The sequence below is a fragment of the Callorhinchus milii genome, unplaced genomic scaffold, assembly GCF_018977255.1.
Source record: "Callorhinchus milii isolate IMCB2004 unplaced genomic scaffold, IMCB_Cmil_1.0 Scaffold3, whole genome shotgun sequence".
NCBI classification, from domain to species: domain Eukaryota; kingdom Metazoa; phylum Chordata; class Chondrichthyes; order Chimaeriformes; family Callorhinchidae; genus Callorhinchus; species Callorhinchus milii.
In genome coordinates, this window is record NW_024704744.1 from 3,689,927 (window position 1) to 3,716,917 (window position 26,991).

The following is a 26,991-nucleotide window of genomic DNA, read 5'->3' on the forward strand; positions in this document are numbered from 1 at the left end:
AATTATATAGGAACATCGGAACAGGAGTAGACCATTCAGCCTCTCGAGCCTGTTCCGCCATTCTATAAGATCATGGCTGATCTGTACCTCAACTCCAATTACCTGCCTTTGCCCCATATCCCTTGATACCCTGACCTAACAAAAATCTATCCACCTCAGTCTTGAAAATTTGAATGGATCCAGTATCCACAGCCTTTTGGGGGAAGAGCGTTCCAGATTTCCACTACCCTTTGTGTGAAAAAATGCCTCCCGATTTCACTCCTAAATGGCCTTAGCTCTAATTTTAAGACTAAGTCCCCTTGTTCTGGATTCCCCCACTTTACATTTGCCTTTCATATCGGGAGGATGTCCCAAGGAGTTGTTCGGAAGAGGAACCCGGGGTTATCCTTGCCCTCCAAGATTATCTTGGGGTAGAAGGATGATTTAGTGGAGGTGAGGGATAGTTGGATTGTTGGATCTACGTTCACGTGACCATATTTTGTAAACCAAATCCGGGGACACACACAATAAAAAAAATTGAACTCACCAGAATTGATGACGCTGACAGTACTATCTGGGAGAAGCCTGTTGGATTAATGGCTGCGTTTCTCTGATGAGTGTCTCCGTTTTAGAATTTTATCGTTCTGCTCAGTTTGTTGCTGAATTCAAGACAGGGCAGATTTGACCAGGAGACCCAACACCTCAACTGGGACTGTCCCCAGAAATCAGGGACATATGATCACCCTAATTATACTTTATTTCTTTCGAACGCAAATTTTAGGAAATAATATCTCGGCATTTTGATATATAGTTTGGGACACGACTTGTCAAGCAACTGCCAGGATAGCGCAAGGTGAACTGAATGGACCCTGGTCTTCATTCTTCTAGCAATTCTTATGTTCCATGCACCCTGATCAACCATCACCTACTCACAGTCTCGACTGAGATCTGTTATCTCTCCATAGCTCTAAAGCATATGGAGATTAGAGCACATGGCGTCCTGTACCATAGTGGTTAGAGCACTCGCCTCGTAAGCGAGAGGACCCAGGTTCGATCCCCTGGCAGGGCGAAACCTTAGGCAAGTTTCCTTACTCCTTACGCCTCTGTTTGCCTAACAGTAAGTGGGAACTCAGTTGTTAGTCAATTGGTGGATCGTTTTCCAAGAGTATATTCCTTCCAATAAATAAATAAATGAATGAATAAATAAATAACGTGGTCACTTCAATCCACGACTGTTTGTGGCACGCTGCTGTGTCCAATTGGCTGCCGTGTGTCGCCCACAAAATATACGGTCAATTCACTTTACTCTATATTCTGTACGTTTTGCGACGTCTCGACGACGTGATAAGGCGCTAAATCAAATTCAAGGATTATTATTATTTCGAAGCTGATTTTCTGCACGTTTCTTTGGAGGAAACTCCTGAAAACGGGATTCAAAGTTGAAACTGAATTAAACAACTTCCCAAAAGCACGTTAGTAAATTGAGTGTCTGCGTAGGATACTTGGAACTCGCAGTTTGGTTTGCACACTGTTTAGCAGAGTCACAGGTTTCCACATGTGTCAGACTGCTGCCTGACTCGAAACAAATTTAATAGACTAAATAATAATAATAATCCTTGAATTTGATATAGAGCCTTATCACGTCTTCGAGTTGTCTCAAAGCGCTTCACGGAATATGTGGAGTCCTGTAGCTCAGTGGTTAGAGCACTCGCCTGGCAAGCGAGAAACCTGGGTTTGTTTCCCGGCAGGACAAAACCCTCAAGAAAAAATAATAATAAAAATAAACTTGGTCACTCAATCCACGACTGTTTGTGGGGCACTGCTGTGCACAATTGGCTGCTGCGTTTCACTCACAAATATACAGTCAATTCACTTTACAGTATATCCTGTGAAGCCCTTTGAGCCGGCCTCGAAGATGTGAAAAGCGCTATATCAAATGCAAAGATTATTATTATGATAAAGTGAATTGGCTGTATAGTTTGTGGGTGAATTTTTTTTTACCATCTCACCTGAAGGACAGACAATGCAACACTCCCCCCAGCACTGAGTGTCAGCTTAGACTTTGTGATTCCAAGTCCCGAGGTGGAGCTTGAACACCACAAACCGTCTGACTCAGAGGCGAGAGTGCTACCACTGAGCCAGACTGACAAAATATACAGTCACTACACTTTACAGTAATCCTGTGAGGCATTTTCCTACGCACTGCTGGGTCAACAGAGGCGTGTGGAGTAAGGAAACTTGCTTAAGGTTTTGCTCTGCCCGGGAATCGAACCCGGGTCCTCTCGCTTGTGAGGCGAGCGCTCTAAACACTGAGCTACGGGACTCCACGGCGGTGATAGTAAGTGCGGGGTATAAGATGCTCTGATCTGTGTGGCTGATAACAGCCCCTATGTAGGGGAGGAGGAGAGGGGAGGAGTTGAACACGTGAAATCTAGTTCATTTCATCTCTCTCTCGCTCTCTCAGATGACACTGACGTGCAACAGAGGAGCTGGGCAGAAATCTCACAGTCCTGCCTTCCTCTCTCTCTCTCTCTCTCTCTTTATTTTTTCCTTCTTTCTTTCTCTCCTCCTCCCCTTCCCAGTTCCCATCTGGGACTATTATTTGGACTAAGAGAGAGAGAGAGAGAGAGAGAGAGCGGGAGGGAGGGAGGGAGGGAGGAAGGAAGAAAAGGAGGGTTGGTTTGGGGGATGTGGTTCAAAACAGGGTTATAAAAAGTGAGACTAACCTCGAGAAATCCAGAGCGAGAGAGAGAGAGAGAGAGAGAGAAATAGATAAAAGAGAGATATATAGGAGAGAAAGAAAGAAAGAGATAAAACGAGCCTGATGTCTTCACTGTCGGGAACTGACTGACAAGAAGAAGGAACAAAACAGAACAAGCCAGAGGTATGAACTGTCAAAGGAGAAAGACTTTACACAAAGGTTCAGTGTTGGTGGATCCATCATGAAATCTCCTGCCTGTGGGCGCTTTTTCCTGGTCTTCCCCTGGATCCTGATCGTGATCATCGTGGTGGACGTGGACGTGAGGAGAAGGTCCAAGTCTGACCAGAGAAGATCCGTCTCCCCCTCCCTGCTCCCTGGGGGCAAAGAGGTCTCCCCCAACCCCTCCTTGCCCACAGTCTATGCCATCACCCCCACCTACTCCAGGGCTGTGCAGAAGGCAGAGCTGACCCGCCTGGCCAACACCTTCAGGCACCTGGAGAACTTCCACTGGATTGTGGTGGAGGATTCCCCCTCCAGGACCCCCCTGGTGTCCCAGCTCCTGAGCCGCTCCGGGCTGCGCTCTTACACCCACCTCCATGTGCTGACCCCCCGCAGGTACAGGAGGTCAGGGCTGCCCCGGGCCACCGAGCAGAGGAACCAGGCTCTGGGTTGGATCCGCCAGAACAGGTCTCCGCGACATCCCGGAGTCGTGTTCTTTGCCGACGATGATAACACTTACAGCCTGGAGCTGTTTGAGGAGGTAAAATAACCATTACCCTCTCCCTCTCTCTTCTCTCCTTATTCCCTCCCTCTCTCATTCTCTCCCTCTATTCTCTCCCTATTCTCTCCCTCTCTCATTCTCTCCCTCTCTTTCTATTCTCTCCTTATTCTCTCCCTCTTTCATTCTCTCCCTCTATTCTCTCCTAATCTTATTCTCTCTCTCTCTCTGTTCTCTCCTTATTCTCTCCCTCTATTCTCTCCTTATTCTCTATCTCTCTCCATCTCTCCCTCTCTCTATATTCTCTCCATATTCTATCTCTCTATTCTCTCATTATTCTCTCCCTCTCCTCTCTATTTTCTCCTTTTTTTTTCTCTCTCTCTTCTCTCTCTCTATTCTCTCCTTATTCTCTTTTTCTAGATATGTTCTTTATATATACATATTCTCTCTTTCTTCCTCTCCCTATTCGCTCTACATATACTGTATATATATTCTGTCTTTCTCCCTCCTTTCTCTCTCTCTCTATTCTCTTTCTCTCTAACTCTCTGTCTCTTTCCCAATGATGATAACACTTACATCCTGGAGCTGTTTGAGGTGGTAAAAGATCTATCATCAACCTCTCTCTCTCTCTTTCTCCCTATTCTCTTTCTCTCTCCTCTCTCTTTCCCTATTCTTTCTCTGTCTCCCTATTCTCTTTCTCCCTCCTCTCTCTTTCCCTATTCTTTCTCTTTCTCCCTATTATCTTTCTTTCTCTCTCTCTCTTTCCCTATTCTTTCTCTTTCTCCCTATTCTCTTTCCCTATTCTTTCTCTTTCTCCCTATTCTCTGTTTCTCTCTCTCTCTCTCTTTCCCTATTCTTTCTCTTTCTCCCTATTCTCTTTCTCTCGCTCTCTCTCTCTCTCTCTCTTTCTCTATTCTCTCTTTCTCTCTTTCTCCTCTCTCTTTCCCTATTCTTTCTCTTTCTCCCTATTCTCTCTCTCTCTCTCTCTCTATTCTGATGATGATACTTACAGCTTGGAGCTGTTTGAGGAGGTAAATGATCCATCATCAGCTTCTCTCTCCCTATTCTATCTCCCCCTCCCCATTCTCTCTCTCTCTCTCTCCCTATTCCATCTCTTACAGTATTCACTCTTTCTCTCTCTCCCTATTCTCTTTCTATCTCTCCCCTTATTCTCTCTCTCTCTCTCTCTCTCTCAGTATTCTCTCTCCCCCTCTTCTCTTTTTCTGTCTGTTCTCCCTCTTTCTCTCCATACTCTCTCTCCATATCCTCACTCTCTCCCTATTCTGTCTCTCCCCATTCTCTCTCCCCCTATTCTCTCTCTCTCTAAATATATTCTCCCTCTTCCTATTCTCTCTCTTCCCATTTTCTCTCCCCCCATTCTCTCTCTCCCTATTCTCTCTCCCCCCCCCACCCCCTATTCACTTTCTGTCAGTACACTTTCCCTCTCTGTATATCTCCACTGAATACAGATTCTATCCACATTTCCTCTGTGCGCTTTCTATCTCTCTCCCCCACCCCTCACTTGCCTCTAGTTGTATCCTTGTGTCTCTGCACTTTTCGCTTTACTCAGATTCTTCTTTGCCTTCTCTGTTCTCGGTGTATATTTCACTGTCAAGTTAGTCTCTCGGTTACACTCTCTCCAGTCAATTGCACCATCTGCATTCCATCTCTACATGGCATTCTCTTTAGTCTATTTCTACACTCTCTGTCTTTAATCTATCTCTACATTACCCTCTACTTATATATTATGCTCTCCATCAGCTCATTCTATCTCTACATTATCCTCTCTCAAATCTATCACTCTATTACACTCTCCAGTGAATATGTTACCCTCTCTCAAGCCTATGCCTACATTACAATCTATCTAATTTATCTCTATTTCACACTCTCTCTAGTCTATCTCTGCATTACAACAACAACTTGCATTTATATAGCGTCCTTCACACAGGTTTAGCGTCTTGGAGCGTCATTGGTGGATCTTGACTCTGAGTCAGGTAGAGAGGGTGGGTGGGCGAAGAGAAAAGTCTTCAGCTGCGATGTGAAGACGGGCAAGGAACGGGGCAGGGCAGAGGGATTGTGATAGAGCGTTCCAGAGTCTCAGGGCCACAGATGGTGAAGCGGAGGGGACGAGGGACATGCAGGAGGCCGGAGCTAGCTGGGCGAAGTGTGTGGGTAGAGGATTGGGGTTAGAGCGTCTATCTCCACGTAAGATTCTCTCAGACGAAGTCTGTATCACTTTGGAGTTTTGACCCACTAGAAACGAGCAAACCTGGTCCCCTGTTCAGGGAAGGTGACCGTCACAGCAATTAGCCTGACCTCAATCATTCAAAAACTAATGGAGTCAGTCATCAGAATGAACACAGTCATCGCTTTACAATAAATACTGTATCAAATGCTAGGATTGTTACTATAATATAATATGGTGGAGTCCTGTAGCATGTTGTTTAGAGCACTCGCCTCGCAAGCGAGAGGACCCGGGTTGGATTTCCGAGCAGGACGAAACCTTAGGCTAGTTTCCTTACTCCCCACGCCTCTTATTTACCCAGCAGTGTGTTGAAACCCGGTCGAATGGCGGATCGCTTTCTGGGGTTCATAATCCCTTCCGCAAAAAATCTGATCGCTCAATCCACGACTGTTTGTGGGACGTCGCTGTGCGCAATTTCCAGCCGTGTTTCCCCCGCAAAAATACACAGTCAATCACTTTGCAAGATACTCTGGGAAGCGCTTTGAGATATCTGAAAAGACCTGGTATCAAAGATCAAAGATTATTATGATAATAATAATAAAAATCCTTGCATTTGATATAGCACTTTTCACGTCGGGAGGACGTCCCAAAGCACTTCACAGAACACACTCTAAAGTGAATTGACTGTATATTTTTTGTGGGTGAACGCGGCAGCAATGCCCCACACACAGTCGTAGATTGAAAATGACCAATTTATTATAGTTTTTGGTTTTGGAGGGATTATTATTAGGCTCTGTGTGGAGTAAGGAAACTTGCCCAAGGTTTCGCCCGATGTACGATTTACTTTTTTTTAACACAAGGTTATGATGTGAGGTGGATCCCTGTCTCTTTCTCAATCAGTGGTTTCCGCTCGTCTCTGCTCCTGTCTCCCTCAGCACTGCCCGTCCACAACGCTGTGTGCATTTGCTACGTTCTGTGCTGGAAACTGACTGAGAATCTGACTGACTTATTGTGTCCTCAGTCCTTGCAAGTACTCAGCTCACAGCGCTGCTTCCCAACGCCACTGAAACTGTTGCATATATTTAAAAGCGCTATCGTCAAAAATGACGAGAATGCATCTGAATATAAAATTTCCCCCTTCCCCCACCCCACCACCACCACTGCCAAACATAGACGGCAAAACTCTGTGGAAATAGAATAGATTTCTCGTTGGCTCCAGTGTGTGTGTGTGTGTGTGTGAGAGAGAGAGAGAGGGAGAGACTGTGTGAAAGATGTCCTGTGAGAGAAAGATTGTGTGTGAGAGGGAGGGAGTGTGTGCGTGTGTGAGAGAAAGACTGCATGAAAGATAACCTGAGAGAGCGGGAGTGTGTGAGAGAGTGACTGTGGAAGAGAGACTGAGAGTGAGATATAGAGAGTGTGTAAGAGAGGGAGTGCATCTGAGAGAGAGGGACAGTGAAAGAGATATTGTGAGAGAAAGACTGTGTGAGAGAGAGGGAGAGTGTGTGTGTGAACGAGAGAGAGCCTACATGAGAGAGATTGTATGTGTTTACGTGAGAGAAAGAGAGACTGAGAGAGATTATTAGAGAAAGATTGTGTGCGCACGAGAGAGACATTATTCGTGAGAGAGAAAGAGACTTCTAAAGCAGCTCCAGGCGATCAGTCACACTGGGATATACATAAGTGTACACAGTCAGTGCAGTCAGACATTGGATATAGTGCTTTACAGGATATACTATAAAGTGAACTGACTGTATATTTTGTGGGCGAAACGCGGCAGCCAATTGTGCACAGCAGCGTCTCACAAACAGTCGTGAATTGAATAACCAAATCATTACTTTTATTATTACTTTTTGAAGGGATCATATGCGCAGTCAGTGTGATCAGTTACTCTCAGAGTGTCTGACATACATACAGTCAGTGTGATCAGACACCCAGATATGTGGACAGGTTGGTGTCTATAATATAATATATAATATAATATTATTATTATTACCCTTCCAAACCTCCGCTCCCTTCACACAGCGAGCCCCAGCATCTGCAGGTGAGCTCTCAGATATTCTGCCCTCGTTCTCGGGAATTCCATCACGGCATCTTTTCGACTCGCTGCCTCCTTGCATTTGATATAGCGCCATATCACGTTGTTGGGACGTCTCAAAAGCACTTCAAGAAACAGATTGTAAAGTGGATTGACGGTGCATTTTGTGGCGAAACGTGGCAGCCAATTGCACACAGCAGTGTCCCACAAACAGTCGTGGATTGAGTGACCAAATAATTTTTTTTTGGAGGCATTATTACCCCCGGAAAGCGATCTGCCAATCGACTAACAACCGGGTTCTTTCTTACAGCAAGGTAACAAGAGGCGTGTGGAGTAAGGAAACTTGCCTAAGGTTTTACCCCACCGGGAATCAAACCCGGGTCCTCTCGCTTGCGAGGCGAGTGCTCTAACCACTGAGCTACAGAACTCCATCCCGTACACAGTCAGGGCAATTAGAGACACTCAGATATATTGGCTCAGAGTGGAGAGCTGACTCAGAAACACTAGACACAATTTTGCGATATTTCTTAATGGGATTTCTTAATTAAAAATTATCTTGGAGGGTGGTTGTGGGAATGCTTTCGAGTGGCGGGAGGTTTATCATACACGTGTCTCAGCCATGAAGTGACCTCGATCCGAAAGTAAATTAGAGCCATGTTCCCACAAGACAGCGTCACACAATCAGTATTTATTCATTATTGCAATCGCCACAATAAATAGTAATAATAATTATCTTTGCATTTGATTTAGTGCCTTCGAGATGGAAGGACGTCTCAAAGCTCTTCCCGGGATTTTATCCTACATTGTTGTGACTGTGTGCTTTGTAGGTGACGGGAAAAAATATTTTAAATATCCCATCGAGAAAGTCAACAACAACCACTTGCATTTATATATCGATATTCACAACAACAACAACAACAAATTACATTTGTATGAAGCCTGTCACGTCGGGAGGACATCCAAAGGCACTGAAGAAAATTTCACACCAGTCACCCTTGAATTGGTCATTCAGCTGTTTGTGAGGACATTACTGCACACATCGCCCACAAAACACACAGTCACTGCACTTTACAATGTATCCTGCGACGCGCTTTGAGACGTCCTCCCCACGTGAAAGGCGTGGTACCAAATGTAAGGGTTATTATTATTTTTCACATAGTGTAACATCTCGGAGAGCTTATTGTCTTGGGCGGGGTGGGAGGAACATGAAACAGACACATGGCCAAAAACAAACACTGGCATAATCTGTGCGGTTCCATTGATGATAGTATTAATCCCACTGAAAGCCAACACTTCAATCCCTTATTCCCATTGCCTGCCTCTCACAAACTGGGTCTGCCTGAGTTGAAGTCTTACAACAACAAGATTTCATTTATAGAGCGCCTTTCACGTCGGGAGGACGTCCCAAGGCGCTGGACAGTTGGGTCGGGACCCGAACAGGGGGGAAATGGTCAGGGTGAGGGGAGGGAAGGGAGGGAGAGAGGAGGGGGTAGAGAGTCGAGAGGGGAGCTGAAGGCACAGTTGAAGAGGCTTAGCCTATTGGCTGGAAGCAGAGGTTTATCTGAACACTGTGAGACAGATGTTCGCCTTGGGTTCTATCCAACTTTTCCTTACCTTTGAAGCCCTGTAGCTGGAAGGGGAGGGAGGAGGGGAGGGAAAAGGGCTGTTACAAAGGGTCCTTCATCTTTGTTGAAGCCATGTCCTTGTGTCACGCTTCCACTCCATGGAGTTTACGGACTCGCATGCAAAACATTCCATCAAACAGAATGGATTCCTACTCAATTACACTTTGAAATGTCCTTTCGTTCGATGAGTGGAAATTGCAACTTTTCTTAGCAGTGTGGACTGCGGAGACCTATAATGTAGTTGTTAATGCACTTGCCTCATAAGCAAGAGACCCGGGTTTGATTCCTGGGCAGGGCCAAAACCTTAGACAGGTTTCCTTACTCCACACGCCTCTACTTACTTAGCAGTAAGTAGGAACCCGGTTGTTAGTTGATTGGCGGATCGCTTTCCAGAGGTCATAATCCTTGCATTTGATATAGCGCCTTATCACAACATTGAGAGTCTCAAAACGATTCACGGAATATACTGTGGAATGACTTGACTGTGTATTTGGTGGGTGAAACACGGCAGCCAATTGGCAGTGTCCCACAAACAGTCATAGATTGATGACCTTTTTTTTTGAGGAATTATTACCCCACAGAAAGTGATCCGTCAATCGACTAACAACCCGGTTCCTACTTACTGTTAGGCAAACAGAGGCGTGTGGAGTAAGGAAACTTGCCTAAGGCTTTGTCCTGCCCGAGAATCGAACCCGGGTCCTCTCGCTTGCGAGGCGAGTGCTCTAACCACTACGCTGTGGGACCCTGTAATCCCAGGAGCCTCTTCTTCTCCCCTTGTCCATTGAGCTCCAATCCTATTGCTGTGCATCATCCGATCACAAATCAATGAACCAGGTCTCATGTCATTTCATTTTAGATGCGTTTGACCCGAAAGGTGTCTGTGTGGCCGGTGGGGCTGGTTGGAGGCCGTCGCTATGAGCGTCCCCTGGTGGAGGATGGACATGTGGTAGGCTGGTACACAGGCTGGAGACCAGACAGACCCTTTGCCATTGACATGGCAGGTAAGACCGCTCGTACCTTTGTATATCCACAAGAAACAGCAGGTTGTCTGCAAGGTTGTGGGCTCAAGCCTAACGTCAAAGCTTTGAGGCTGACACTCTGTAGAGCTGGAGGAGGCACTGCATTGTGAGCAGTGCTGTCCTGCAATGACCTACACCCTATTTAAAGCACAGTAAAAGTCCTATCTTTAGAAATTGTTCAATCGCCTAAGTTGTACATTCCCCTATGTGGAAAAGCAATCTGCCAACCGATTAACAACCGGGTTCCTACTTACTGCTGGGCAAACAGAGGCCCTACTCCAGAACCAAACCCGGGTCCTCTCGCCTGCAAGGCGAGTGCTCTAATCAATATGTTACAAGACTCCACAAATTCGAAAATAGGAACACTGGGGTATATTTTGCAGTATTTCTTAGTGGTCTCTCGTAATAAAGCAATGTAAGTGAGGAGTCCTTCTAGCTCTGGGTGTTGGAACAAGATAATGTTTGCAGGGCTATGGGGTGAGAGTCGGGGAGTGGGATTGATTTGGAAGCTCTTTTCAAAGATGGGCCGAATGGCCTCTTTCTCTGTTGCATAATTCTATGATTCTGAGGCAGGAGGAGATTGCAGACTTGCTCTGTTGTACAGAGTGTCCGCAAAAGTCCCTTTACACCCATGTTTTTTCCTACAGTGCAGTGCCCAACAACTGCAATACGTGGAAGATTGCTGACAATTGTGTTTAGAAGTACTTCATTGTATTCAGTACAAGTATTTAACTGTATTTAGACGTCCAGAGGATGGGTGTGAGTGAGCGCCATCATTTTAATGGCAAGTAATGATCCGTCAAATTGTTCGGGGCGATATCTTTCATAACACGATGGAGTCAGGAGGAGTAATGTATCTCTGACACCTTGTTTCAGCTCCTCTATAGTCTCATATCACTGTTTGTAACGGGGTAACAGGACTTTGTGGACACCATGGACAGTCGATCAGGCTGAGTCTCTTATTCTGAGCTGACTCTCTCCCTGTAACCTTGACATTTGTGCAGCAGAGTCAATGCAGTTAGTAAAAAAACAGTGAAACGGAGCTTAATCACAGACCCCGGTAAAAGCAAAGAAACTCAACCTCGCAAAGTACTGCAAAGTATGCCAGGTCCAGGCTGATTACTTGACCTGCTTTGAATAGATCAACATTGATGAAGTGTTTGACTGCATAATCTGTATTTGACGTACACTGTGCAAATCTCACTATTTTAGTTAAACACTCGAACCACATCACCTGCAGACCCGAGAGGCGTAACAATGAAAGTGCTGGGAAATGAGAGAAACTTGTAATTGCTTTGAATAATAATAATAATAACAATATTAAGCTTCAAATCCATTCAAGTTGCAGTTAGGTTTTTTGACTATTAATTCTATTAATTCTAGTGTTCTGTAGCTTAGTGGTTAGTAATTCCTTCATACGTGAGAGGACCCAGGTTCAATTTATGGGCGGGGTGAAACCTCAGCCAAGTTTCCTTACTGTTTACCTTGAGGTCAGTAGGAAACCAGTTGCTAGTCAATTGGCGGATCGCTTTTCAGGGTTGATAATCCCTCCCCAAAAAATGGTCACTCAATTCACGACTGTTTGTGGGACATTGCTGTGTGCAATTGGCTGCCACGTTTCGCCCACAAAACATACAGTTTATATAATATAATCTGTGAAGCTCTTTGGGACGTCTCGACAACGTGATAAGCCGCGATATCAAACACAAGGATTATTATTATTAGAGATTTTTGTGGATGAGTTTGTTTCGAGGTTACGTAATTCCAAGAATTATGATTTATTTTTACTCTTACCTCTAAGTCAGAAGGTTGTGGGTTGCCAGTCTAATCTGACGCTCCAATGCAGTGTTGGGGGGGTGTTGCATTGTTAGATCTGCCGTCCTTCAATGAGACATTAAACCGAGGTCCCATCTGACAGTTCAGGTGGATGTTAAGGATCCTGCGGCGCTATTTAAAAAGATCCGGGAGTTTCTCTCTCCCAGTGTCCTGGCCAACAATCTCCCCAAATAGAATTGGTCCCTCACCCCCTGGCTGCTTGTGGGACATCACTTCAGTCTTGAAAATTTCAATCGATTCACAGCCTTTAGGAGGAGAGAGTTCCAGATTTTCACAACCCTTTGTGTGAAATGGTTTTCGTTTTCTCAAAGTGCTTCACAGGGTATTATTGTAAAGTGTGGTGACTGTGTACTTATAGGTCGGAATCGTCAGACGCTAGCAAATGCAGAAGTTGTCCCAGACTCTACTGTATTTTGTACCAGTTGCCAGACGACTGGAATTATGTTGCATTTCAGGGCATTTAAATCAGTACGTAGAAGTCAGTGGCGTTGTATGTAAGAAAAAATGTTCTGTTGATGCCAAGAATTATCTGCAGGGAGATGCTTTTAAATACGGTCGTTTAATTGTCAGCGAGGCTCAATTAGGAGCATGCTCGCCTCTTGAGTCAGAAGGTTGTGTGTTCAAGCCCTACTTTGAGCTCAGTCTCAGCTGACACCCCATTGCAACGTTGGGGGAGCGATGCATTGACTTCGGAGGTCCTTCGGGTGAGATGTTAAACCGAGGTCCCGTCTACCTGTTCAGGTGGACGTTAAAGATCCCATGGCACGATTCAAAGAGAGACGAGAGTTTCGCCAAGTGTCCTGACCAACAATCTCTTCAAGGCTGTTTGTGGACATTGCTGTGCGCAAATTGACTGCCGTAAAATCCCGTGAAGCGCTTTGAGATATCTTAATAAGTTAATAAGACGCTATATCAAATGCAAAGATTATTTTTATTATTGTCGCATTGATAAAAGCTTGTTTCACGCCAGGAGGTTATCTCAAAGTACTTTACAGGAATGACTTGCGTATTTTGTAGGTGAACACAACAGACAATGATAATAACTCTTCCTTGCATTTGATGTAGCGCCTTATCATTCCATTAAGATATCCCAAAGCTCTTCACAGAATGTACTGTAAAATGGATGGACTGGGTATTTTTGTGGATGAAACGCGGCAGCCAATTGCACACAGTAATGTCCTACAAACAGTCGTGGATTGCGTTACCAAATTATTTATTTATTTGTATTTTCAAGGGATTTTTTGTGTATACAAACAGCTAATGATGGTTAGGCATTGTAGGGGATCAAGTAACAAATAGACTTAGCTCACTGTGCTGATAAATTGTGATAGTTTTGGTGCAATGGCTGGAAGGTGGGAAAGGGTTCTGAGCAACCCTCTCAAAGGAGGTTCATGAGCTCAGGACAGACGGGGATTAGGAAACCGCTGAAATGATGGGTGTTTGTGACCGATAAGAGGGAGTCTGTATGCCAGAGGCAATCAGCTGGGATGCAGTTGGACACACAGACGTCAATGGGCTGGTTTCAGATGCTCAGCAGAAGCTGGAGCAGTGAAGCTCGTGGTGTCAGGGACTTGGGTTCAGTGATGGCCAAAAACAGCTCAGGCCACACATCATCTCTGCTGCACATTCGGCATCCGATCACCACAATCCTCACCGTTTAACCCTCAAAATACACAGTCAATTCATTTTACAGTATATGCTGTGAAGCGCTTTGAGACGTCTCAACCACGTGATAAGGGGCTGTATCAAATGCAAGGATTATTATCATTATTACTCTACACTATGTGACAATCTACAGGAGAATGAGTCAGGGATTGGAGGAAATAATACCTGCTATTTAAGGACGAAAGTATGAGAAGAATTGCAGATATAATCTGCGAAAAGCACTGAAATCCCAGTCAGAGGAATAGATATTCCAAGGCACTGATTTAACAATGAGGGAGTAGATTCACACACCTATTAGATGGAAGGATAGTAACAGTGGCTGGAGCGACAATTTATAGAGGTTTAGTGGTAATTCAACATCGTCAAGTCTCAGCCTGGATCAGTTGGTCATGCTCTCGACTCTGAGCCAGGAGGTTGTGAATTCAATAACAATAATCCTTGCATTTGACATAGTGTCTATCACGTCTTCGAGAAGTCTCAAAGCGTTTCACAGAATATCCTGTAAAGTGAATTGACTGTATATTTTGTGGGCGAAACGCGGCAGCCAATTGCGCACAGCAGTGTCCCATAAACAGTCGTGGATTGAGTAACCACATTTTTTTTTAAGGGCTTATTACCCCCGGAAAAGCGATCTGCCAATCGACTAGCAACTGGGTTCCTACTTATAGCTATGAAAACGGAGGTGTGTGGAGTAAGGAAACTTGTCTGATGTTTCGCCCTGCCCGTAAATCCAACCCAGCCACCACGTCAGGAGTTTGACCTCACATAGTCTAAGCTGATACTCCAATGTAGCCCTGGGGCATGTGCTGCATTGTCAGAGGGCCGTCCTTTGGTTGAGATGTTAAACCAAAGTCCCGTCTGCCTGGACGTTAAAGAATCCGCGCCGCTATTCGGAAAGCGAAGGGAGTTTTTCTCCCAGTGTCGTGGCCAACAATCCCCCAAATAAAATGAATCGCTCAATGGCTGTTTGTGGGACATTTCTGTGGGCAAAATGTCTACCTACAAAATACATAGTAACTGCACTTTACAGTAAATCCCATGAAGCTTTACAGTAATACCTTTGAGACGTCTTCCCAACATGAAAGGCACTAAATATATGTAAATTTGTATTGTATTGTGTTGTAAATTGGTCTTCAATGTCACAGCTTTTTGTGGGAACTTTCTGTGTGCAGTCCAGTCCAGTCACTGAACATGATAACAATAACGTCCAACTCAATAGGTGGATGAGGCCTCGGTTTAACATCTCATCTGAAGGACGGCACCTCTGACAATACAGCTGTTCCCAGCACTGCACTGGAGTGTCAGCCTAGACTGTGAGCTCAAAGTCTCTGTCACACCTTAACATTCCTGGAACTTATCAGATTTTCCAAGCGTGGCCAAGATAAAATAGCCAATGCTGGCTTGAAGGATTGAGATGGAGATGTCAGCTTCACCAAAACTGGGGCATTTCATTCAGGACCTCATAGATATAGAAATTAATTTCAGCAATTCTAACCAATGCAGTCCACCAGTGATTAACAGCTGGAACAGGGTTACCAGGATGGGTGGTTCAAGCCAGGATGTTGAGCTTACTGAAGAAACAGTTCAATCCTGCAAACGGAAAGATGATAAGGTGGGTTTTCTAGATGCGTGATCTAATACAACAACAACAACAACAAAATGACATTTTTATAGCGCCTTTCACATCAGGAGGACATCCCAAGGCGCTGGACAATCCGTGTTTCGGACCCAAGCTGGGGGTCGGGATCGGGGAGGGTGGAGGAAGGATGGTGATCAAAAGCACCTTCCTTAATAATAATAACAATAATAATCCTTATCATGTTATCAAAACGCTTCAATGCGCTTCACAGAATATAAAGTAAAGACTGTATATTTGGGGGCAAAATACAGCAGCCAATTGCACACAGCAATGTCCCACAAACAGTCGTGGCTGGATTGACTGACCACATTATTTAAAAAACTTTTTTTAGGGGTTATCACCCCCAGAGAATGATCCGCCATTTGACCAGGTTCCTACTTACTGCTGGATAATCAGAGGCGTGTGAAGTAAGGAAACTCGCCTACGTTTTCGCCATGGCCTGGAATCGAACCCGGGTCCTCTCGCTTGTGAGGCGAGCTCTAACCACTAAACGATGAGTTCAATTGGTGCGAAGGGGTTTCTTGATCTGAGCCACTCTTATGTCTTGTAGATGCAGTGGAGGCTCATGACTAAGTGCCTCACTTTGTGTTGAACAGGGTTTGCTGTGAACCTGCAGGTTATTCTATCGAATCCCAAAGCTGTCTTCAAGCGGGGAGGATCCCAGCCAGGAATGCAGGAGTCGGATTTTCTCAAACAGATCACAACTGTCCAGGAACTCGAGCCTAAAGCTGCCAACTGCACCAAGGTACGTCCACAACATCAAACCAGGGAAGTCTCTCTCTGCTTGAGCCACCACAAGCCGTGGGCCACTGGTTTCAGGCTTGGACAGGGTGGAAACTAATCATAATAATAATAACAACAATAATAATAACAGCAACAAAATGCATTTATAGAGCGCCCTTCATCCCGGACGGTGTCTTGGAGCGTTTGGATAAACGTAGAATAATAATAATCCTTGCATTTGATATAGCGCCTTATCATGTCTTCGAGACGTCTCAAGGCGCTTCACAGAATATACTATGAAGTGAATTACTGTATATTTTGTGGATAAAACGCAGCAGCCAATTGCACACAGCAGCGTCCCCACAATCAATTGTCCTGTAGTATTTAATCAGATTATTTAAGAGAATTATCTAAAGGGTGTTTGTGTGTTTGTGTGTAGACAGGGAGAGAGAGCAAGAGAATAGGACGACAGAGCAGGCACGGGTACGGAGGCAGACAGGCTTCTAGCTGTGCTGAAACATTCTCTGAATCCCCCTGTTTGATGTTGGAAGTCTAGAAATTTTCATCACAGAAGGAGCCCATTCGATCCATTGTGTCTGTGCCACTACTGCCTCAGTTTCGCCTTTAATTCGCCTTTCTTAAAAAATTGATCTAACTTTTCAGCTCTTTCCCCACATAATAATAATAATCCTTGCATTTGATAATAATCCTTATCACGTCATTGAGACGTCTCAAAGTGCCTCACAGAATAAATTGTAAATTGGATTGACACTGTATGTTTTAGGCGAAACATGGCAGCCAATTGCGCACAGCAGTATCCCACAAACAATTATGGATTGAGTGACCACATTTTTTTTTTGAGGGTTTATTAGCCTTGGAAAGTGATCCGCCAATCGACTAACAATTGGGTTCCTATTACTGCTAGGTAAACAGAGGCGTGTGGAGTAAGGAAACTTGCCTAAGGTTTCGCCCTGCCTGGGAATCGAACCCGGGTCTTCTCGCTTGTGAGGCGAGCTCTCTAAGCACTACGCTACAGGACGCATCCCTAAATAATTTTACGTCCCAGCTGTTTATTCAGCTCACTCTTAAAATCAAGTCTGTGGTGTGAGTCAGTCTGCTATTGAATAGCTGTCCTTAATGTTTTGAAACCTTTCCAAGAATGTTTACTGGTCATTGAGAAACCCAATTTATGTTATTAAAGAGAGATCGAACCCTTCTGACCTTTTGTGGGCAGACGATGGAGAACTGTAATACAACTGAAATATCAGACAGTCGTAGAATATTGATCCATCTCACACATCTATCTACCCACCCAGCTCTCCAACAGGGTCCTTTGACACATCTATCTCATCATCTAGAAACCTTCAATCTGAGTCTAGGCCCACTCTCCAGCGCAGTGTTGGGGATGTGGGGTGTTGTGGGGGGTGTAGGTGGTCACTGCATTGTCTTTCAGATGGTAAACTCAGGTCCCATCTGCCTGTCCAGTTGGACGTTATACAAATCTCATGACACTATTCAAAAAGAGAAGGGAGTTCCTCCCAGCGTCCTGGCCAACAATCCCCCAAATAAAATTTGTCATTGAATTCACGGCTGTTTGTAATAGTAATCCTTGCATTTGATACAGCGCCTTATCAGGTTGTTGAGACGTCTCAAACTGCTTCACAGAATATATCGTTAAGTGGATTTTGTATTTTGTGGGCGAAACATGACAGCCGATTGCGCACAGCAGTGTCCCACAAACAATTGTCCTGTGGTATTCAGTCAAATGATTGAAAAAGAGAATTATTTAAAGGGTGTGTGTGTGTGAGTAGGCGAGGAGAGAGAGCAGAGGAACAGGACTACAGACAGCTCGATTAGTGAGCAGGCACAGGTACGGAGGCAGACTGACTTCTAGCTGTGCTGAAATATTCATTGATTCCTTCTGCTTGATGTTGGAAACGTAGAAATTTTCAGCACCAGGCCATTCGATCCATCGTATCTGTGCTACTACTGCCTCAATTTCCTCTTGAACTCGCCTTTTTAAAGAATTGATCCAACTTTCCAGCTTTTTCCCCACATAATAATAATCCTTGCATTTGATGTAGCGCCTTATCAGGTTGCCATTGAGACGTCTCAAAGCGCTTCACAGAATATATTGTAAAGTGGATTGACCTTGTATTTTGCTTGGTAAATAGAAGCGTGTGGTGTAAAGAAACTTGCCTGAAGTTTTGCCTGCCTAGGAGTCGAACCGAGGTCCTTTCGCTTGTGAGGCGAGTGCATTAACCAATACACTACAGGACATTTCCCATAATAGTTTTACAGCCCAGCTATTTATTCAGCTCACTCTTAAAACAAGGGCTCTGGTGTGAGTCAGTCTGCTATGGAATTGCTGTCCTTAATGTTTTGATCCTTTCCAAGTATCTTTACCAGTCTTTGAGAAACCCAATTTATGGTATTAAAAAGAAATCTAACTCCTCTAACCTTTTGTGGACAGGCAATAGAGAATTGTAATACAACTGAAATATCACACAGCAGTAGAACATTGATCCGTCTCAAACATCTACCCACCCAGCTCTCCCAACAGTTTCCTTTGAAACATCTGCCTCATCATCTAGTAACCTTCAATCTGAGTCTAGGCCAACTCTCCAGTGCAGTTTTGGGGGGTGAGGGGCACTACATTGTCTTTCAGATGCGATGTTAAACTCAGGTCGCACCTGCCTGTTCATTTGGCCAACAATCCCCCCAGATAAAATCGGTCATTAAGTTCATGGCTGTTTGTAATAATAATCCTTGCATTTAATGCAACGCCTTATCACGTTGTTGACTGTGTGTTTTGTGGCTGAAACACAGCAGCCAATTGCGCACAACAGGTATCCTCTCGCTTGTGAGGCGCGTGGCTTAACCACTACGTTAACGGAAAGACTTGGATCGCATTTAGCATCTCATCAGGGGATCCGGAGAAGGCCATTTGCAGTCACCAGCCCCCACCCAAAAAAAATCCTTCCCTGTTTTCTCTCTTACTCACCTATCCCTCGGTCGATTTCTTTACAAATAGCTGTGATTCCCTCTTGGATTTGCTGACACAGACGGCCTCCATCAGCTCAATAGGTTGTTCATTCCGTACTCGCAGCTCCGTGTATTGTAATCCTGTGTGCACTGGCCATTCGTTTGATCTTCGACTCCCGAGTTCCCTTGTAGATTATCAGACCGTATTGATGATGATATTCCCATCTGGACTGTCGAGTGGAAGCAGTCAATTTCATTATAATAATGGGGAGTCCTTAGCATAGTGGTTAGAGCACTCGCCTCGCAAGTGAGAGGACTCGAGTTCGATTCCCGGTGGTGCAAAACCCTAGGCAAGTTTCCTTACTCCACACGCCTGTTTATTTAGCAGTAAGTAGGAACCCGGTTGTTAGTTGATTGGCAGATCACTTTACGGGGTTAATAATCCCTTCAAAACCTTCCAAAAAACAAAGATAAATGTGGTCTTAATCCACGATTGTTTGTAGGAGACCACTGTGTGGAATTGGCTGCCGTATTTCATGCACAAAATGCAGTCAATCTCCTTCACGATATATTCTGTGAAGCCCTTTGAGATGAAAAGTCAAAAATGTATGTCTTGAGATGGACTTCGGCACTTAACGTCGGGAGAATGTCTCAAAGCGCTTTACAGGATTTACTATGGGCAAATTATAAATGTATATAACTGGGTAACATTCAGAGGGATTTAAAAATGTCTAGCACACTGATTGGGATGTTTATAACAGAGACAGATCAGTACGTGGCAAAAAGAGTATTCAGCAAAGGAGAAAAGGATGGGAAATGGGATTAAAAGATCTGCAGTGCTCTAATTATAATGAACAGACGGAACGGGCTGAATGCTCATCTACCTTCCTGGTGGAGTCCTTTATGTAGTGTGGAGTCCTGTAGCTCAGTGGTTAGAGCACTCGCTTTGCAAGCGAGAGACCTGGGTTCAATTCCAGGCAGAGGGCGAAACCTTGGGCAAGTTTCCTTACTCCACACAGAGCCTAATAATAATCCCTCCAAAACTAAAACAATAATAAATTGGTCATTTTCAATCTACGACTGTTTGTGGGACATTGCTGTGTGCAATTGGCTGCCGCGTTCGCCCACAAATATACAGTCAATTCACTTTACAGTGTGTTCTGTGAAGCGCTTTGGGACGTCCTCCCGACGTGAAAAGCGCTATATCAAATGCAAGGATTATTATTATTATTATTATTATAGTGTATTGGTTAGAGCACTTACCTCACGTGAGAATACTGGGTTCGATTCCCGGACAGGGCGAAACCTTAGGCAAGTTTCCTTACTCCACATGCCTGTTTACCTAGCAATAAGTAGGAACCTGGTTGTTATTTGATTGGTACCCCACTTTCCGGGGGTAAAAATTTGATTGCTCAATCCACGACTTTTTCTGGGACTTTGCTGTGCGCAATTGGCTACCGTGTTTCGTCAAAAAATATACACTTTACACTACTCTGTGAAGCAATTTAAGCCGCCTCGACGACGTGATAAGGCTCTGTATCAAATGCAAGGATTATTATTATCATGATTATAGTTAAGAGTTTCATTCAATGAAGAATTATTTCAAACCTTTTTATTTCAGGTGCTTGTGTGGCACACACGGACTGAAAAAGCGAACCTAGCTTTCGAACCAAAACACTCCCAGGATGTCATTGACATCGAAGTGTAGAGGGAACAGCAATCACCTTCTCGAAAAATCCCTGAAATATGTGACCAGGGAGGGGGCTGGATGGCTTACCCAGCCTCACCTGTCCTGGAGCCCGTTACTGAGCGGCAATGATACAACAGGAAGAAATGCTAACTCCCCCCCCAGGACAGATCTTAAGCGACAGGATTCAGCACGTCCAACCGCAAACACACTGCAAAAACTATTCCCGTCTGCATTGTGTTTTTTTTAAAAAAAAACACTACAATTCTTTCAAATAAACTACTGCGTACAATAAAACCAAACCAAATAGAGTCGTGTAGCTTCTCTGGCGAATTCATTGTTGATCTGGTTTCAAATCCCATAGATTGCTGTCAAGGAATATGCTATTTTTTCCAGGGTTGAGGTGGGGGGGGGGCTGTTTCTTCAGATTTGAAGAGATTTAAAATAGAATAAAGACCGACATCTATATAGAGCCTGTCACGTCGGGAGGGTGTCCCAAGGCGCTTAACCGTACTGGCTGGGCACCCGAGCTGGGGGTTGGGAGCCGAGGAGGGTGGGAAGGGGAAACATGATCGAAAGCGCAGTCAAAGAAGTAGGTCTTGATACGGACCTTGAAAGCCAGGAGAGAGGGAGCGAGTCAGATGGACTCCGGGATGAGGTTCCAGAGAGTGGGGGAGATAGGCTGCAGGAGAGATTATGCCTCTCAAGTGGAGACGAAACACCAGTGGAGACTTGACGGGCAGATTGTAACATTTTTGCATTCGCTAAGTTTGATGAAAAAAAATCAGGTTAAGAGTTGTGCAACTGAACATGCCGGTGCGGTCACAAGACACAGCCTATCCCAACAAACAAAACGTTGAATAGAAAAAAAAAAGCAAGAAACATGTGTTTTTTCAATCCGTTTAATACAGGGAAATAACATACTTGCTATACTAGGTACCATAAAATGTAAACACAATCGCAGTAATACACCTGGATGTAGCTCTAGGGAAATACAATATTTTCAGAAGTGCAATGAGGTCACCCTGTTTTACGTTTGATCCGCTAATGGATAACTCCTCATTAAGTGTCTGTTAAAAACTAGCACTCGGTGTTTAACAAAGCTCTTACGCTCAACAGGCAATTTATTTTTGTTAAAAAATAGTCGATTCACATCTATTGCAGCAAAGCGTTTCAATGATATCAATGCTACTTTACCAGAGCTGCAGACGTAAGTGTTACCAGTTCCTCCAGGTTCGACCACTATACAATGTGAATCATTTACTTAAGTTCTAACATGCTCGCTTATAAAAGAAGTTGGGCGCATTTTTTTCTGCCGTTGCCATCTTACGTGATGTCGCATTTTACGGTGCTTTTTTCTGCAATTGTCATTTTATGGGTAGTTATGTTTTTTCCTGCATTGGATTATTGATCCGTCGGTTTCAAAGCTTATGTGGCCTGGAGCCAGGCACAGTTCTCATTTAGGTTATTAGAGTCCTGCAAAATAAAAGGAATCTCGAGGTAATGATCAAATGCAGCTGCTTACACCCACCATCACCACAGGAAACCAGCCTCCATCTCAATACTTCCCTCATCAATTTACAGCTCGGTTAAAATCAAATATTTACATTGTGCATCAGACACCTTGCAATTCTGTGATGATGTGTTCAATGACAGAGGTGTGACAGCAATTCACAATTAGCTGGTAAACTAATGTTACACATCGTTGAATATATTTAACTGCTTATGGCTGGTGCTATGTTCCCTGGTCACCAATGACTTGTATTGGTCTTGTATTATTACAAGCCTTTTAAATGCATTTGAGACTCTCTAGTGGTTGTTAAATGCTAGTTCAGAACAGACATTTCGGAGTTTCTGTCGCTCATTTAGCTGTAAACCCCAGAGACAGGTCAGCATATCGTTAAGATTTAATTGAACATCCAGATATGGTGGGAAGAGTGGGGGAGAGAAGGTCCAGATGTTTGTGTTGGGGTAGAAGGTCCAGGTGTTTGTGTGTGTGGGGAAGATCCGGATGTTGGGGGAATCCAGATGTGTGGTTGGAAAGTCCAGATGTGTGTGTGGGGGGGGGTGAGAAGGTTCAGATGTTCGGGGTGAGGGGAGAGAGAGTGGTCAAGATGAGGTGGTGGGAAGGAGGAAACTTTTTACACAAATGTGCTACTGGGTTTAACCTGTTAATGTTTGGGGAATCTCACGAATAAATCAGATTGCAAACCTGCGAGCTGCAGTAACCTTCTGTTCACATATAACCTGAGTTCTGATATGTTCATCCCGGGGTGGGGTGGGGGAGGGGAAGGAAAAACATTCAACCCCGACCCACGTCCAAACCGTTCTGTTTTGACTCTACCATCCAGATTTATTTTTCTATTTCCATTTTCCTTTAACTGTGCTTTTTTTTAAAAAAGATGTATTCATGTGTTCCTCCACATAATAATGCACATCACACACAAAAAAAAGAGATCTGAACAAAATAAAAATGAGTGGTGTTTCAGGAAGAGCTCATTAATAGATACACTTACACCTAGTTACCTTAATATACATCGGCTGATAAAACCTCTGCAATAGGAAGTTCGGGTACTTATTACAGAGTATTGGTGGATCGGGTGGCTGGGTGAGGTGTTGGGAGGAGCAGAGAAGGGTTTGGGTCACTAACATGATAACTCACTATCCTTTCCCGAACTGTACAAGTACTAGCTACAATCAGGTAACAATAATATCACAATGCATTGTAAACTGCTCAAATAGTCGGTGACGGATATAGCTTAGAAAAAGAAAAGGGCTGGGGATGTGAGAGAGAAAGAGCGCGAGACAGAGAGAGAGCGCGCACGAGAGAGAGAGCGCGTGAAAGAGAGAGAGCGCACGTGAAAGAAAGAGAGAGGAGACAGAGCAAAAGAGCGACGAGATGATGAAACTGCTATTCCATAGTTTAACCAGGGAATCACTTCATTAGAGGATGAATCAATAAAGACTGCTGGGAATGTCTAGATCAACTAGGTAATATTAGCAGTCAGAAGACCGTAGCATTTTTGTACAAGGATAAAATTAAAGAGTCTATTTGTAACACGAGGGATGGCGAACGCTCCCTCTCGGGCTGGGAGGGCTTCCGCTTGTATCTCTATCTTATTTCCACAGCTGAGTGCTGAGAGTCTGGCCTGTAGGGTTGCTGGCCCATGCTCCCATCGTGCCCGCGGGCTGCCCAAAGCCCATCACGCCAGTAGGGCAGTTCAGATTCATCCCTGCCATTTGCTGGTTCACCTGCTGAAAACAAAACACAATCACATCACCATCACAGTCAAAGCCGAGTCCGTAAAATAATAATAATAATAATTCTTCTTGCATTTGCATGTGATTTGCCTTATTGCATCTCAAGCGCTTCATAGAATATACTGTAAAGTGGATTGACTGTGTATTTTGTGGGCCAAACATGGCAGCCGATTGCACACAGCAGTGTCCCACAAACAGTCGTGGATGGAGTGGCCACATTTTTTTTTAGGGGAGGATTATTACTCATGGAAAGCAATCCGCCAATCGACTAACAACGGGTTCCTACAGAGACGTGTGGAGTAAGGAAACTTGACTAAGGTTTCTTTCCGCTTGGGAATCGAACCCGGGTCCTCCTTAGCAAGTGTGCTAACCATTAGACTAAAGCACTGGTTTAAAAGAGAATTGGGTAGACGCTTGAAGAAGAGGAATATTAAAGGATATGAGGAGAGCGAGCAAGCGAGGAAACAGGACAGTGAGATTAGATTAGGTATCACATGTGGAGAAAAAAAACACTAGCACAGAGTTGATTGTTTCTGTGTTGAATATTCTATGACTATGTTACAATCGTACAGGACAATTTCGATCTCAACAGGATGTGGCGCGAGATTTCTATAGTTGGCTTAAAGGGATGAGGAATATGCAAATACCTGAAATGAGAATAATAACAATAATAAAAATCCTTGCATTTGATATAGCGCCTTATCATGCTGTTGAAACGTCTCAACGCGCTTCACAGCCAATATACTGTAAAGTGGATTGACTGTATATTTTGTGGGTGAAATGTGGCAGCCAATTGCGCACAGCAGTGTCCCACAAACAGTCTCGGATTGAGTGACCGAATTATTATTATTTTTGAGGGTGTGTGGAGTAAGGAAACTTGCCTAAAGTTTTGCCCCAACTGGGAACCAAACCAGGGACCTCCCCACCCACCACCTCCCCACCCCATTCCTTGCGAGGCGAGGAATGGGGGGAGGTGGGGGAGAGGAGAAAATGACGAGGGCAAGGAGAGACTGCATAAACTGAGGAAGTTTTCAACAGTTGCAATAAGAGTCTTGGATTCCAAAAAGTCAACATGACACTGTCTACCAGAGAGGTCCAATTAGTTTGCAGTAAAGAATGCATGAAAAACTCCCCCATCCATCTATCACACTCAGGCACACAAGTGTGGTGAGTGGCTGAAGATTTATTATCAGATTCATTTCCTTAAATTGATAGCAAATAAAATAATCCATTTCATACTGATTTCATTAGAGGGGTAATATCAGGGAAATTGCTCCCAGTTGTCAAGAACTTTCACTGTGAATTTAACGCAGAAAGCAATATTCATCCAGACACTCACTGCTCAGGACCTTTTTTTTGGTCAGCCGGGTGTCTGACAGAAGCGGAAACCCATTAACATGCTTAGGAGTATCCAAACCAAACTGAGAATTACAGGCATCCCACCTACACCTGGAAATCCCAGAGGCAGATTGTTGGAATGGAATGTGCACTCTTTCTCCCTGGAGGGACACATCCCGCTTACCTAATTCCAGAGATTATTAGGATTCACCCAGTTCCACTGAAGCAACAGCAAGGCCTTAGTTTCCCAAGTAAGTGTGTAAGCGTCAGAGTGAAACCACGCAGAGATATAGCTATTTTATTGGAGGGAAAAGTACAAATCAAATGAGGCCCCAATGATTTGAAATTAGTTGACTGGATAAAAATTCCCTTAAAGGAAAATAGGACAGAAATCGAACAAATGAAGTAATTGGCTTTGTCACACATTCACTGCACAGTGTAGTGTGGAACAATACAGAAAGGTTGCACAATGGTTTTCAATCAAAAGCTTCGATGCCCCTCAGTTAGGGAGAAGCAAAGAACAGAGAGGTTTCCGTGCCTGACAGCTATCCAGTGACCGCTGCTGTAAAGATGTGTGTGTACGTGCTTAATGTTGGGGAGGAGAAAGCGTTGGAGGGCACGGTTTAATAAGATTTGGTTGTGACATTTCCTCTAGACATCTCAAGAGTCCCTTGCATTTGATATGCCTTTTCATGTCTTCTCGATGTCTCAAAGCACTTCACACAATGTACTGTAAAGTGAATTGACTGTATGTTGTGTGGGTGAAATGCGGTAGTCAATTGCGCACAGCAGTGTCCCACAAAGAGTGACCAATTTTTTTTTGAAGGGATTATTACTTCCGGAAAAGTGACCTGTCAATCGACTAACAACCAGGTTCCTACTTACTGCTAGGTAAATAGAGGTGTGTGGAGTAAGGAAACTTGCCCAACTTTTGCTGTCTTGGAAATCGAACCCAGGTCTCTCGCTTGCGAGGCGAGTGCTCTAACCACTAAGCTACAGGACTCCAGTCTCCACTGCAATATACAGTAAACTCCGATAACTCATCGGTCCAAGGGAAAAGGACTCAGTGATGAGTTATCCGTAGCAGCGAGTTAGGCACACGTATAAATACATAAGTAAATTCAGGCGGGATATTGACAGCATGAGGATTTAAGTGGCAGTGACAAGTTAAACCAGGATCTAGTTATTAGAAGTTTACTGTCAATGTAACTTTGTGTTGTATTGTGTATCTAGCGGACACAGAATGCCCAGACAGATGTGCACTCTGGGCGGCTGCCCTGTGTTTAAGGGCGCTATATAAATGCAAGCTGTTGTTGACTTGGACATAGGGAACAGCCACTTGGATGAGGCACTGGAGGGCAGCCGCCACTCTAGGCAGGACCAGTCTTCAGGGGATGACAGAAACAGTTTACAATGGATGCAAGAATAAATGCAGTGCCCAGGTTACCATCTTGCTAATCGTGTTTTGGATTTATCAATGAAATGTGCAATGAGAGTCATCTGCTTCAACAACGACAACAAATCAGGAGGACGTCCCAAGACGCTGGTCAGCCAAGGTGGGCACCCGAATTGGGGTTGGGATCAGGTGGGGTGAA

At 44.4% G+C, this 26,991-nt stretch overlaps 2 protein-coding genes and 1 non-coding gene across 6 annotated transcripts in view; 2 read left to right on the forward strand and 1 right to left on the reverse strand.

Annotated features, from left to right (window-relative positions):
• Nucleotides 1–1,660: 1,660 nt before the first annotated feature.
• Nucleotides 1,661–1,732, forward strand: trnaa-ggc. The gene has a single exon. It is a non-coding gene; the product is annotated as a tRNA-Ala (tRNA).
• Nucleotides 1,733–2,624: 892 nt separating this feature from the next.
• On the forward strand, nt 2,625–21,099 carry b3gat2 (beta-1,3-glucuronyltransferase 2 (glucuronosyltransferase S)). The gene is made up of 4 exons (XM_007904197.2): nt 2,625–3,440; nt 10,100–10,244; nt 15,999–16,147; nt 20,732–21,099. The coding sequence occupies exons 1-4, from the start codon at nt 2,922–2,924 to the stop codon at nt 20,816–20,818; spliced, it is 900 nt and encodes a 299-aa protein (XP_007902388.1). The 5' UTR covers nt 2,625–2,921; the 3' UTR covers nt 20,819–21,099.
• A 2,554-nt stretch (nt 21,100–23,653) lies between these two features.
• smap1 (small ArfGAP 1) overlaps nt 23,654–26,991 on the reverse strand; it is a 186,022-nt gene continuing 182,684 nt past the window's right edge. For 2 of the 4 annotated variants that reach the window (XM_042333744.1, XM_042333742.1), the window contains exon 11: nt 23,654–24,049. In XM_042333744.1, the coding sequence (XP_042189678.1) occupies nt 23,915–24,049 (135 nt within the window). In that variant the 3' untranslated portion in view covers nt 23,654–23,914. Of the gene's footprint in view, nt 24,053–26,991 lie in introns of all 4 variants that reach the window. The other 2 variants (XM_042333743.1, XM_042333741.1) reach the window with 1 other exon arrangement.